The sequence below is a fragment of the Lepidochelys kempii genome, chromosome 5 (assembly GCF_965140265.1).
Source record: "Lepidochelys kempii isolate rLepKem1 chromosome 5, rLepKem1.hap2, whole genome shotgun sequence".
NCBI classification, from domain to species: Eukaryota; Metazoa; Chordata; order Testudines; family Cheloniidae; genus Lepidochelys; species Lepidochelys kempii.
Window position 1 is genome coordinate 4,783,476 of NC_133260.1, and position 14,710 is coordinate 4,798,185.

The window sequence follows — 14,710 nt, forward strand, 5'->3', positions numbered from 1 at the left end:
AGTAGGGGACTTCTGGGAACTCTTCTGGCTCTATCAATCTGTTTCTTCACTTCCGCAGGTGGGTATTGTAGTTGTAAGAATGCTTGATAGAGATCTTGTAGGTGTCTGTCTCTGTCTGAGGGGTTGGAGCAAATGCGGTTGTATCGCAGAGCTTGGCTGTAGACGATGGATCATGTGGTGTGGTCCGGGTGAAAGCTGGAGGCATGTAGGTAGGAATAGCGGTCAGTAGGTTTACAGTATAGGGTGGTGTTTATGTGACCATCGTTTATTAGCACTGTAGTGTCCAAGAAGTGGATCTCTTGTGTGGACTGGACCAGGCTGAGGTTGATGGTGGGATGGAAATTGTTGAAATCATGGTGGAATTCCTCAAGGGCTTCTTTTCCATGGGTCCAGATGATGAAGATGTCATCAATATAGCGCAAGTAGAGTAGGGGCGTTAGGGGACGAGAGCTGAGGAAGCGTTGTTCTAAGTCAGCCATAAAAATGTTGGCATACTGTGGGGCCATGCGGGTACCCATAGCAGTGCCGCTGATCTGAAGGTATACATTGTCCCCAAATGTAAAATAGTTATGGGTAAGGACAAAGTCACAAAGTTCAGCCACCAGGTTGACATTATTGGGGATAGTGTTCTTGACGGTTTGTAGTCCATCTTTGTGTGGAATGTTGGTGCAGAGGGCTTCTACATCCATAGTGGCCAGGATGGTGTTATCAGGAAGATCACCGATGGGACTGTAGTTTCCTCAGGAAGTCAGTGGTGTCTCAAAGGTAGCTGGGAGTGCTGGTAGTGTAGGGCCTGAGGAGGGAGTCTACATAGCCAGACAATCCTGCTGTCAGGGTGCCAATGCCTGAGATGATGGGGCGCCCAGGATTTCCAGGTTGATGGACCTTGGGTAGTAGATAGAATATCCCAGGTCGGGGTTCCAGGGGTGTGTCTGTGCGGATTTGATCTTGTGCTTTTTCAGGAAGTTTCTTGAGCAAATGCTGTAGTTGCTTTTGGTAATCCTCCGTGGTATCAGAGGGTAATGGCTTGTAGAAAGTGGTGTTGGAGAGCTGCCGAGCAACCTCTTGTTCATATTCCGACCTATTCATGATGACAACAGCACCTCCTTTGTCAGCCTTTTTGATTATGATGTCAGAGTTGTTTCTGAGGCTGTGGATGGCATTGTGTTCCGCACAGCTGAGATTATGGGGCAAGTGATGCTGCTTTTCCACAATTTCAGCCCATGCACGTCGGCGGAAGCACTCTATGTAGAAGTCCAGTCTGCTGTTTTGACCTTCAGGAGGAGTCCACCTAGAATCCTTCTTTTTGTAGTGTTGGTAGGGAGGTCTCTGTGGATTAGTATGTTGTTCAGAGGTATGTTGGAAATATTCCTTGAGTCAGAGACGTCAAATTATCATACACAATGTAAGGAGAGTGGTCACTTTGGACAAGCTATTACCAGCAGGAGAGTGAGTTTGTGGTGGGGGGGGGGTGAGGGGGGTGAGAAAACCTGGATTTGTGCTGGAAGTGGCCCAACTTGATTATCATACACATTGTAAGGAGAGTGGTCACTTTAGATAAGCTATTACCAGCAGGAGAGTGAGTTTGTGGGGGGGGTGGGGTGAGAAAACCTGGATTTGTGCTGGAAATGGCCCAACTTGATTATCATACACATTGTAAGGAGAGTGATCACTTTAGATAAGCTATTACCAGCAGGAGAGTGGGGTGGGAGGAGGTATTTTTTCATGCTTTTTCTGTGTATATAATAAGATCTTCTACACTTTCCACATTATGCATCCGATGAAGTGAGCTGTAGCTCACAAAAGCTTATGCTCAAATAAATTGGTTAGTCTCTAAGGTGCCACAAGTCCTCCTTTTCTTTTTGCGAATACAGACTAACACGGCTGTTACTCTGAAACCTGTCATTCCACATTAATGGTTCTGTGATTCCCTCCCGAGTTCTCCCACAGCCTCCTCAGCTGTGAGTTCTCCACGCTGAGATATGTCAAAGCTTCCCGGAGCTTTAAAAGGGGAGTGGCGCATGCCTGTGTAGCTAGATGCAGGGCAGCAGAGTTCAAAATAGCGAGCAGAGCGGTGACGGCATGCATTGTGGGATACTGGGGGAGGCCAAATATGGCGACATAATGAACAGCTGCATCTACACTGACAGCTTTGTCGCTTTAATATTGCCACAAAAAAGCTTTATGCCTCTTGCTGAGGTGGTTTTATTTTGTAGGCAAAACAGCAAAGTTTTGCCACCAAAAGCAGCTTTGTCATGTGCTCACCTCCACTGTTTTGTCAGCAAAAGGCAGCTTTTGCTAACAAAACTGTGTAGTGTACACAAGGCCTAAGGGTTTAGACACATATCTCCCATTAATTTGGGTGGAAGATTGTCTAAATCCTCTAGAGTGCTTTGAAAGTCTTAGCTCCTTGTATTAGCGCAGACCTGGCTTGCAGACTGTCAGAAGTGGCAAATACACAGTTTGTGTTTTAAACAGTATTTTTCTGCAAAGAAGACTGCTAGCAGAAATAAGTGCTGCTCCATTCCCGGGCCTCAGATTGCAGCGTGCTCACTGTCACACACAGAATAAGCTACACCAGCGCTTACTGAATCAGTGTCCCATAAACCTACCTGGTTCCAAGCATACTCTGGCACTCTGCCGTCTGCCTTCATCTGAGTCTCTGAGTAACAGGTTCCCATCTAAGGAGAAGTGAATAGCCAGTTGGTCCACATAGCTTATTGGCTTGTATGCTCGTTCCTACAGAGGAGGAAGACAAAAAAATCAAATCTGGACAGACTAATGATTTTATCGGGCACAATCTTTGCCTGTAGACAGTAAAGCTGATCAGGTTGTATATTGATAAAACGGGTGCATTTGTTATTCACCTTTGTTTTCACTGCAGGTCCCAAGCCAACATAGTGCTGAGACTGCTGTTTATGCCTCTGTCAAGGTTCCTTCCCCACTCTGAACTCTAGGGTACAGATGTGGGGACCTGCATGAAAAACCCCCTAAGCTTATTTTTACCAGCTTAGGTTAAAACTTCCTCAAGGTACAAATTATTTTACCTTTTGTCCCTGGACCTTATTGCTGCCACCACCAAGCATTGAACAAAAATAACAGGGAAAGAGCCCACTTGGAAACGTCTTTCCCCCCCAAATCCCCTCAAGCCCTACACCCCCTTTCCTGGGGAAGGCTTGATAAAAATCCTCACCAATTTGCATAGGTGAACACAGACCCAAACCCTTGGATCTTAAGAACAATGAAAAAGCAATCAGGTTCTTAAAAGAAGAATTTTAATTAAAGAAAAAGTAAAAGAATCACCTCTCTAAAATCAGGATGATAAATACCTTAAAGGGTAATCAGATTCAAAACAGAGAGAATTCCTCTAGGCAAAACCTTAAGTTACAAAAAGACACAAAAACAGGAATATCCATTCCATTCAGCACAGCTTATTTTATCAGCCATTTAAACAAAACAGAATCTAATGCATATCTAACTAGATTGCTTAGTAACTCTTTACAGGAGTTCTGACCTGCATTCCTGCTCTGGTCCCGGCAAAAGCATCACACAGACAGAGAGAACCCTTCCCCCCCCCGACCCCCCAGCTTTGAAAGTATCTTGTCTCCTCATTGGTCATTTTGGTCAGGTGCCAGCAAGGTTATCTTAGCTTCTTAACCCTTTACAGTGAAAGGGTTTTGCCTCTGGCCAGGAGGGATTTAAAGGTGTTTACCCTTCCCTTTATATTTATGACAGCCTCAAAGTATACAGGACCACAAATAAACAATATGAGGGGCCAGGTTGGGGTAGGCAAGCGGGGAGGGAAAAATCAGGGACATTTCAAGGAAGTTCATCCATGTTCAAATTGGAGGGATTTAGGTCTGATTCTGCTGACTTCAGTGAGTTTTGGATCAAATCCCTGAGCCAGTTATGCCAGTTAATCAGTGTTGCCAATTGAAACCTGTGGAGTAAAAGTTGGGGGATGCTAGCCCTTTCAGGGTGCATCCTGTCACCTTTTTTCCCTAATGCAAACACTGTCAATGGCTTTCACATCCCTCATGCTCAGTTTATAGGCTAGAACAAGATCTTCCAACTGCCAGTACAACAGGCTCAAATTAATATCTGAAGATTATGGGAGGAGTGGTAGATACGCTGGAGGGGAGGGATAGGATACAGAAAGACCTAGACAAATTGGAGGATTGGGCCAAAAGAAATCTGATGAGGTTCAATAAGGATAAGTGCAGGGTCCTGCACTTGGGACGGAAGAACCCAATGCACAGCTACAGACTAGGGACCGAATGGCTAGGCAGCAGTTCTGCGGAAAAGGACCTAGGGGTGACAGTGGACGAGAAGCTGGATATGAGTCAGCAGTGTGCCCTTGTTGCCAAGAAGGCCAATGGCATTTTGGGATGTATAAGTAGGGGCATAGCGAGCAGATCGAGGGACGTGATTGTTCCCCTCTATTTGACATTGGTGAGGCCTCATCTGGAGTACTGTGTCCAGTTTTGGGCCCCACACTTCAAGAAGGATGTGGATAAATTGGAGAGAGTCCAGCGAAGGGCAACAAAAATGATTAGGGGACTGGAACACATGAGTTATGAGGAGAGGCTGAGGGAGCTGGGATTGTTTAGCCTGCAGAAGAGAAGAATGAGGGGGGATTTGATAGCTGCTTTCAACTACCTGAAAGGGGGTTCCAAAGAGGATGGCTCTAGACTGTTCTCAATGGTAGCAGATGACAGAACGAGGAGTAATGGTCTCAAGTTGCAGTGGGGGAGGTTTAGATTGGATATTAGGAAAAACTTTTTCACTAAGAGGGTGGTGAAACACTGGAATGCGTTACCTAGGGAGGTGGTGGAATCTCCTTCCTTAGAGGTTTTTAAGGTCAGACTTGACAAAGCCCTGGCTGGGATGATTTAACTGGGAATTGGTCCTGCTTTGAGCAGGGGGTTGGACTAGATGACCTTCTGGGGTCCCTTCCAACCCTGATATTCTATGATTCTATGATTCTATGATTATACCAAATTCTCTGCTGCTTCATAGTCAGTAACAATATGGAACCAAAAAAAACCCCAACAACGCAAGACACATTCTTTGTTGGGAACAAATCAGTCTTCCATCACAACGTTGGATTAGATGGTGCTGGCAATGGTAACACCTTCCCCAACACCATCACTGTCACCAGCACACAAAACAGCTAGGACGTGTGGAAAACACACCTGGGGCCTGATTCTCCTGTCACTTACACCAGTGTAAAATTCATGCTCTGAAAGGCAACTTATCTGACCTATGGTGGAGCATGTTGCCAAGTAAAGGCTTGTAATAAGGCAGACCCATGTGGAGCACCCTTCAGCAGCAGGCTGCAGCAGAACAGGTGCACCTGCCTCAGTTTCCCTCTCTCAGACTCACAGGAACTCCACACTAACTTTCTTGCCTCAGTAATGCTCCTCTTTGGGGCCAGTTTGTTACCAAAATATGTTCAAATGTTCCATAATAAGAGTCCAAACATAGTCCATTTCTCACATCCCAGTGTATATAGTCCTTAAAATCCCACATCCTCTAGTCCACACCAAGATAGCCCACACCACACGCCAGCATCTTCCACCACACCTGGGCTCTTCAACTGTGTCTTCTCCTGTCCTTTTACCAGGACAGCCACCCCAGCCCTTCCAGGTAGAGTGCAACCTCACACTTCCCAGTGGGGACCCTCACAGTCTCTCTGCTGGAAGTTCACCCCCACCAGGGGGGCATCCCTCACTCCCTCTGGCCTGTTAACCTGCCTCAATAATACCTCTCCTTTGGGCTGGTTTATACGAAAACATAGTGCTTTTATATATATCAGAAGCCCAAAACCATAGTCCATTTATCACCCACTGTGCAGATCGTCCTTAAAACACAACATCTAGTCCACAGACGTAACACATACCACACACTGGCATCTTCCACCACACCTGGGCTCTCTCCTTTCCTTCTACCAGGACTGGCTCTCTGGCTTGAGGAGGTCAGCCAGATCTCTCTGCTGCTCTCCTGCTGTTAGCCTTCCCCGGGCAACCAACAACAGCTTCCTTCAGAAATCTCCTACAGTCTCCTGGTCTCTGGCAGCTTTCACCGGCCAGTCTTTCACTCCCATGCAGCTCTCACTTGCCCTTTTCCTGACTAAACCTTCCACTGTCTCAATCTCCCCCCATTTATATGGCTCAAGTGTTTTCTTTTCACCCCAACTGGGAGGCAGCTAATAAGTCACAGGTGCATTGGCCTCTTCCTTCTTAAAGGGATGGTTTCCCCCATGACAGGGCCCTCTACCAGATGGCCAAATCTGTGGCTGTCAGCAAGAGCAGCACACCAGCTAACTTCAGCTGTTGCAATGATGCAAAGTCTCGGGGTACATCTACACTGCAAGTGAAGGTCTGATTGTAGCACAGGTAGGCGTACCCACTCTAGCTTTAATCTAGCTAGCACAGGTAACAATAGTAGTGAAGATGTGGTGGCATGGGCATCAGCACAAGCTAGCAACCAGAGTGCAAGCCTGCTAGGGAGCCTGCGTACATAGTCTTGTTGTCTAAAATATACCCAATTGCTTGACTATACTTGCAGTATATTAGTAAAAATGTTCAACACCAAATAACCAAACTTAGCCCATTTATTGTCTAAAGACAAAGTAGTAAAATGCAGAAAGGAGGCATACGTACCACTCCTTCCGGGAAGCAGTTTTCTTGAAGTGTGCAGTTCACCTTACACAGCAGGTGTGCTCCCAAATATGCATTCAAACCTAGCCGTATTTATAGCATGGTTCTTTACGAGCTAAAAGCACTCTCTATACATCACCCAAGACTCAAATTCACCCATCAACTTTTTACCATGTTCTTCTTATCCCATGACGTATATTTCTTCTCATTAGGTTTGGATCCCACATTTCAAGTGTTAAGAGCCATGAAAGCACAACCCAACCTGTACTAGGACACATCCTTCATGAATCTAGCTTTTAACAGGTTTCATATTTGCTCATGCCAAAAGCTATGTTTAGTTTTGCAGAGTATTGAGGAATATAGACATAGATATCTTGACATAAGTTAACAGAATTGTGGGAAGAGCATAATATGTGTCACTTAGGATAACTGTTCATATTTAATACAATATATACAATATTAATACAATGCACATAATACCTATTAACGTGGGGGGTGTAACCTGTGCTTAAGCCCATGCTGCCGTGTCTACTCTACTGTTGTTACCCAGGATAGCTAGATTAAAGCTAGCACGGCTATGTCTCCGCTGGCGACAATTGCACCTTCATTACATACCCTAAGACTCAAACCATATAGGGCTCTGTAGATCAATATCAACACCTTAAGTGGCACCCAAAAGCAACAGGAAGACATTGCAGACTCAAAGTGCTAATGTAACAATGCTCGTTAAAACAAACACTGCTTTATTCTGAGCTAATTGTACTACAGCTTCAAGGGAAGTCTCATAGCCCCACTTCAAGCCCATTGCAGTCATTGAGAAGGTCCTGAAGGCATGAATAACTCATCCCCCTGGGTCACATTCTCCTCTCTGGTACACACAGCCACAACACTGGAGTCAGCGAAATCATGCCAACGTAATGGAGAGGAAGCTGTGGCCCCATATCTGCTCCCTGTGGGCCAGATGCTCCTCTCACTAGTTAAATTTCTTTTCTTAGATAGAGTAAATACATGGCCAAATTATCCCTGGCCCTTGCGCAGGCGCACAGGAATGAGGCCAGAGAACAAAGTGCCTTCCCAAATCTTTGAGCTCCCTACTCAAGGGCTAGGGACAACTGAAGTACTGCAGCTGGGACACTGTGGGGACTGCTCCCTCCACATGCCCCAGGGGGTGCAAACCACCCCAAGGAGGGAGAAGAGGAGGCATGGCCATGACTCCTCCCTCCCCTTCTAGAACCCACAGAGCTAGCTGAACATGCTGGGGGAGTAGGACGCTCCACACGGATGAAGAATGGGCATGCACCTTCTGCACTGGAAAGCTGAAAGGAGGAATTGGACTTCATAAGGCACAATCCTTCCTGGAGCTTTCCCATGGGTCTCTGCAGCTCAGGCTGGTGACTAATTTCCCCACTTTGGCCCTGAATTGGCATTGATTGCACAAAACATATTTTTGAACTCTCATATATTTTCATGAGACTGGAACATGCTATGAAGATATTGAGTTATAAATGCACTACCGACTGTAAAGAATCCTCTCTCTCCTCTCATCACTACTGAATGGAATAATTTATCAGATGAGATTAACTGCACGAATTACATTCACTTTCAGAACTTGTTGAGTAACTGCCATCTCAATTATGTTAATGTTTATAGACTTTTATCCTCTGCAAAAGCCCTTGAGGAACTGCTAGTAGTATATGGTAAATAAAGTAAATCCACACTAAAATACATGTTACCTTGTTATAAATTGAGTTAAGCACAAATCAGCAAATGTCTGCCACCAGAATCTGGATTTACAGACCATTCGGCACTTACCCTAAAGCTGTATCGGACGATATTCTGGGGAGCATGTGGATTATTGGCTGTCAGGATGCGTGTAACTTCCTCTTTTAATTCCTTTGGAATGGAAAAACAGAGCCATAAATACAAGCCCGCTCTTAAAGCTGGAACAGTAATATATAGTATAAAGCCTACTTCATCGGATGCATAGAATGGAACATATAGTATAAAAAGATCTCCAGGTTCCTCAAGCTCATTTCCCTTGTGTTCAAACAGCAATGGACATCTCAGCAAAAGCTTTTGCTTCCAGGAGGAACAATGGCTGTGGCAAAGTTAGTTCAGAATGTGCCGTGTTAGGGCCCCATCTTGCAACCACTACTGGGCATAATGCTTACTATCATGGGTAGCTCCATTCACTTCAAAGGGATTACTTAGAGCAAGTCTACCCTTCAAGCTGGAGGTGTCAATTCCAGCTTGAGGAGACAAACCTGCACTAGCTCTGATCAAACTTGCATGCTAATAATAGTGCATAGCTGCAGTAGCTATGGTGGTGGGACAGGCTAACCACCTGACTACATGCCTAGCGTCTCGGATGTATACTTACTCAGGGCAGCTAGCCACTTCTGCTGCCCGTACCACCACCGCTTTTAACATACTAACATAATCAGAGCTAGTGGGGATGTGTCTCCTCAAGCTGGAAATTACCCCTCCATCTCAAAGTGTAGGCATACCCATAGATTCTTTAGTATTATGAGATATTTAGACGGTAGTAGCACCCACAAAGTGGTAAGCGCTTTCCATACACAGACCCTGCCTTGAAGAGCGTGCAATCCAAAACAAGTTGTAAGCACTAAGCTCAGTAGCAAGTGTTTGCAGCATTTGCCCCTTGGTTAATAACAGCACCATTTATATAGAGAGTAGGAGGACTTGGGGACGACACACATCTTTCCTCTGTTGACCCTACGGAGATCACAGTACAAAGTATGAATAGCGTAAGGCTGTGTCACTTTTATATGGCCCACCATTTGCAGCGGGGATCCCCCTTTGAGCGGAGAATCTGGAGGCAGCTGTGGACAGGGATGTCCCTGGCTCTGTGGTTCCATTGGAGCCATGCTGCCAAGGAGCAAGGCCAGAGCTCTAGGACCCTCAACACAAAAGGCCGCAGAATCCTGCTGGTCTCTGGGATGCTCAGAGCTTGCTGGTGGACCTTATGGGCTGTTCCACCAGGGGAAACCCTGTTCCACCACCCCAATGGAAGAACAGGGGAGAAATCTTCTCCTCAAGGACATTGTCTCTCTTCTAGCCCATTGGCCCCAGAAGGTTCCTTCAGGTAATGCTCTCCAGCTTGTACTGCTGAAGGCAATTTTGTTTTAAACAGCAGAAGCAGTGCACTAAAAACTCAGTGAAGTGTTTGCTATAACAGAAACTCTATCAAAAGCAGGGATTCTGCTTTTGTGTAAAAAACTCATGAAAACCCCAAATACGCTTTTACTCACAGCTTCGGTCAACTCCAGTTGGTCCGGGGGTTTGAGTAGAGTTTTTGACTGTGTCCATTCATCTGCCCCCTCTCCCACTTCAGTGGATGCATCTTCATCCTAGCATAGGAGCAACAAACCCATTAATGCACTGAGATGGGGACGGTTCCAGAGGTGTGAGGGGATGAAAGTAGGGAAGCAGCTGATCTCAGTCTGACCTCTCTAAATGAAGGTTTGGCCAGACTTAGCTAACACAGACCTTGTGGGCCTCGAAAGGTGCTGAGTTGCCATAGCTGCCACTGAATGAACCTACAAGGTGCTCAGGATCATTAAGAACATAAAAACAGCCATACAGACCAAATATCCATCTAGCCCAGTATCCCGTCTTCCAAAAGTGGCCAATGCCAGGTTGTTGCCCTGGATTTGAGGGGTGTATATACCCCAGAATGTGATCAAGCTAATTGCAATTATATTATGTGCACACAGCCACTGTGAATTAATGAACGAGAACCCCACATAGTTGAGGATTAATTTGGAGACAGACTTTCAGAAGCAAGGTCATAACTACTGGCAGTTTTGCTAATCAGCGCTTTCCTGACATATGTACTCCCTGGCAGGAAGGCGTTTGGCCAGCACTGACCTGTCGTTGATTACTCAATACCATCTCAGAATATAGGTAAATATCTGGGATGTTCTAAACCTAGTGCTTATGTCTGTGTGTGCTTAAATCTAATAACTAATAAGTGTTAGACAAAAGCATGCTTACTTGCATTTCTCCTTGATCTGACAGAATCGCTGAGTTCCTGTTGATTTATTCCTTATACCACCTGGAGTGAAATAGTTAAGTTGTCCCTATTGGGGGTTCTGATAACCCCAGGTAATAAGGTGCCGCAGAGGGAATGAACAGAACAGGTCATCATCAAGTGACCCATCCCCTGTCACTCATTCCCAGCTTCTGACAAACCGAGGCTAGGGACACCATCCCTGCCCATCATTGGCTAATAGCCATTGATGGACCTATCCTCCATGAACTTATCTAGTTCTTTTTTGAACCATGATCAGGCCCTTGGTTATGGTCAAAATTGCCTGTCATGTCTGAAGATCATTTCTTTCCCTTTTCAAAACAAGAGCAGCAGTTTTTTTATTTAATCTTCACGTTTTAAAAGATGACGACTCTAGTTCTCTTGCTCATATTACACCCAATCTCTAAGAGAGCCATAATGCAGAACATATTACATTGATGCTCTAAACTGAGACTGCTCAATGGCTCAGTAAAGGACCAGCAGTTATTTCTCAAATGTTGTTACATAAGCTACACCTAGAAATTATTTCAGATATAAAGATTTAGGGATCATATTTTAGGTAGAGCAATGTTAACCATTTTCTTGTAAAGGTCAGCAGGCGTTACACCACAGTACAAGCAAACATCCTAGCTGCACGGCCATAGCACAGACAGATGCTTTCACTGGGGTGTGGTGCTTGATGGTGTCATTATGTTACATCACTAATAGAAAACTGATCACTGTATGGATTAATTTACATTCCTTTTCATTACCATTATACTTGCAGAGCACCAAGTCACTGATTAAAGGGTATAACAGTTTGGGGCACTTTTTCCCGTTAAATTGGAATGTCTAATGAGTTGAATTTAAAATAAATCCATCTTTCTCTTAAATACATTTGCCTCAGTTCTATTAAACTTTACATCTCTTAGTCCAGAGATATGCAACCTGTGGCCTTAAAGCAATGTACAGAGTCTAAACTTCTCATGCATGCCAGGTCTCCAGCAGATTGACTGCAATAATGATCATACGAATGCTGCCTGCCACACAAGGCAGTAAGAGGAATGCTCAGCAAACTAAACAAAGACCCTTGGATCCTGCCCCATCCCTCCAAACAGCCATGACAATGCTTCAGTGAGAAGGGAACACTCACACAAACTCCCCAGTTCCGTTTGACACTGTGAGCCAAAATATAATCACAGTGTAAGATCCTCATGATGCAGTGTTACGGTTTCTGGGAGTTGCTGCCTCAGTATAAGATTGTTATTTGTACAACACCATAAGAGTACAAAGCACTGTACAATATCTACATGCGCCTAGCAATGACTGATGATAACTGTGGGGCCCAATGAGCATGGCCAGGTAATGCTATGTTGGCTACATGCCATGTACCAAGGAAATTCACTGTTTGCACATTCTAGTTTTCTTGAAAGGAAAGGGAAATGAAATAGGGCAGACTGGGTGGAGGGTCTTAAATGTGCTTTAGTTTTAATTTCCATTTTATACTCTAATTTGCTGATGTAATTCCCTTCTTAATGAGAGTCTAGAACAACCCTCTATTGCTAAATAAATTTAAATGTCACCAGTTATATCAAGTTGGCCATTATTGAAATGGAATCTACTTTGCTACTCATGGATGTAGAGAAATGCAGTCACTCAGAAAGTTTGGGATTTAGTGACAAGTTGTGACTCTTACCCGTTTTTTTGAGATGCTTTTGGCAGTCCTTGATTGTACTGGCTTAACTGCTGGTCCTATTTGTCCACCTTGGCTCTAAAACAAATACATACAAAATGTAAAACCAATGTAGAAGTTTATAACCACTTTCCTGATATAACCCAAGCAGAAATAAGAACTGAGACAAGCCCACCCAGGCTTGTTACAATAATAACAACTAATGTTTCTATAGCATCTTCATCCAAGGATCCCAGGACATTCTACAAACTGATTCAAAACTCTATATATGAATCATTTCGCCCCCCCCCCCCCACTGAAAAGCATCCACTTCTGGACTATAACAAACCAGAAATTTAATAGCACGCAGGAAGATGACGTGACAGTTCAGGACAGAAACTGAACAATTCCATATGAAATTGAAACCAAAGGACAAATTTAAGCCTGCAGAACGTAATTATGAAATTTAGCCAGGTCATCAGTGCTGTTATTCCTGCTCTTTCAAAAAATATGCCATAGGATCCATAACGGCCAAAAAATGCCATTTTAAAAAGTATACTGAATGTATCTAGGGAACAGAACACATCCTGTTTGGCAGGAAGATGGACATGACTCTAATATGACCTTCTCATCTCTTATATCTATAATTCTGTTATTTGTTAGGCCTCTAGAGTAGGAATTCTTCAGACAAATCATTTTACATGATGACTCATGTGGTAACACAGATTATACTAGACCAAGGTTTTCTCCTGAAACTTTCAGTGTTGTTTGCCCTTCCCACAGGATAAGATGCTACCAACACTAGCAAGGTCTCAGGGAAGTTTATTCTGGAAAAGGGCATCTCAGAACTTTAACGTAGGGGCAGATCTATACATTCCTTCTGTTCAGAAAATGGGGAGTCATGACACAGAGTCCCACTGGCGGCTCACTACTCTGTATCAGCAACTCTTGGCGGGCTGGAAAAACTCACTTTACCTAACACATTACTGTCACAGTATTTCTCTGTCAAGAATACTGTGTGCGATATAAAATGCAATCTGGTGACACACTAATCAATAATTATTATCATTGTGAAATATATGTATTAACACTATATTAGGAATTGTGGATACTCACTGACATTATGCTTTGAAGTCTGTAACCAAGCAAAGGGAGAAGCAAGTTTTCTTCCAGACAAGAGGGAGGATAGTTAGCTCCCTGTCTCTAATGTAAATTGAGCATTGTGATTCCAGAGACAATGGGCAGTTCATTTTCATCCGAGGTAAATAGGAGGAACAAATTAGCAAGAAAATGTGAAATCAGCATGGGAAGATACTGGAGTCTGATCCCCAGGAGTTCATCCTGACTCTCGTGACAAAGACAATAAACTTTCAGGAATACATGGAACAACAAAAAGACATGTTGATTTTCCCTCACCTAGGGGACAAAGAGGTCAGCGCTCTTTCTAACTTTGAACAGTGGATCCCCTGCCATGTGGGTGGGTGATGCTGAAAGGTTGCTTTACATAAGAAACTCATCTTCATCAAGGATTGTAGCCCGGTAAGTTTTAGTCACTTAAAAGTGTGTTCTACTTTCATTTTATTTGGAACCATTTCTGTCTCTATTATTCTTGCTTAGTATCACTTAGATCTTGGTTAATAAACTTCTCTTTCTTTTATCATAAGACTATCGCGGCACTATTATACCAAGCAGAGTGTGAATTCCTGACTAAATCAAGCAAGCTGCTGTGTACATTGTCTCTTTAGAGACAGCAGACTTGGTCATTTCTGTGGGTGTCCAGTGTCAACGGCTGGATGGTGCAGGGAGACACTTCTAGAGAGTTGGGAACTGAAATACATCAAGGGTTAACCTTCAAGGCACAGTTGGAACTGGTAGAATCATGAGGAATCTGTGGGGCTGGCAAACAAACTGGAGTGACTGGGAGTTGCCATTCAGTTTAGCACCAGCGGCTCTCTTTTATGCTGAGGCAGAGGGGTAATACATTGATTTACAGTTCTGGACACCTTGAGAAAGTGTCACAGGCATTTACACCCTTGTTTAATCAGAGACAATTCAACAACTTTAAATTTAATCATATTCCAAAAAAATAATTGTTTTGACTCCATTACAGTGCGAAGGGGCCAAGCTATGATTGATGTGACACCTTAACTTTCGGTTTCCTGGCTTTGGCATGATTAAGATCTCAACCACAATATGTCACCTAACAGCATATTTTACATTTAATTTTAAATTACTGGGATACTGTTCTTTTAAAAATCCCAAAGTACCATTGTCTGACTTTACTTTTTAGCATGCCTGCCAAACGCTGATAGGATTCAAATAACTACAGATACAAAAGTACTT

At 44.0% G+C, this 14,710-nt stretch overlaps 1 protein-coding gene across 4 annotated transcripts in view; it reads right to left on the bottom strand.

Moving 5' to 3' along the window:
• DNAI1 (dynein axonemal intermediate chain 1) overlaps positions 1 to 14,710 on the bottom strand; it is a 275,448-nt gene that overhangs the window by 234,324 nt on the left and 26,414 nt on the right. For all 4 annotated transcript variants that reach the window (XR_012158826.1, XR_012158825.1, XR_012158827.1 and 1 more), the window contains 4 exons: positions 12,392 to 12,466; positions 9,935 to 10,033; positions 8,475 to 8,555; positions 2,613 to 2,739 (listed from right to left, as the gene is read on the bottom strand). Coding sequence is in view for 1 of the 4 variants with exons in the window: in XM_073343359.1 (XP_073199460.1) it covers positions 2,613 to 2,739; positions 8,475 to 8,555; positions 9,935 to 10,033; positions 12,392 to 12,466 (382 nt within the window). In the remaining 3 variants the exon portion in view is untranslated. The remainder of the gene's footprint in view (positions 1 to 2,612; positions 2,740 to 8,474; positions 8,556 to 9,934; positions 10,034 to 12,391; positions 12,467 to 14,710) is intronic.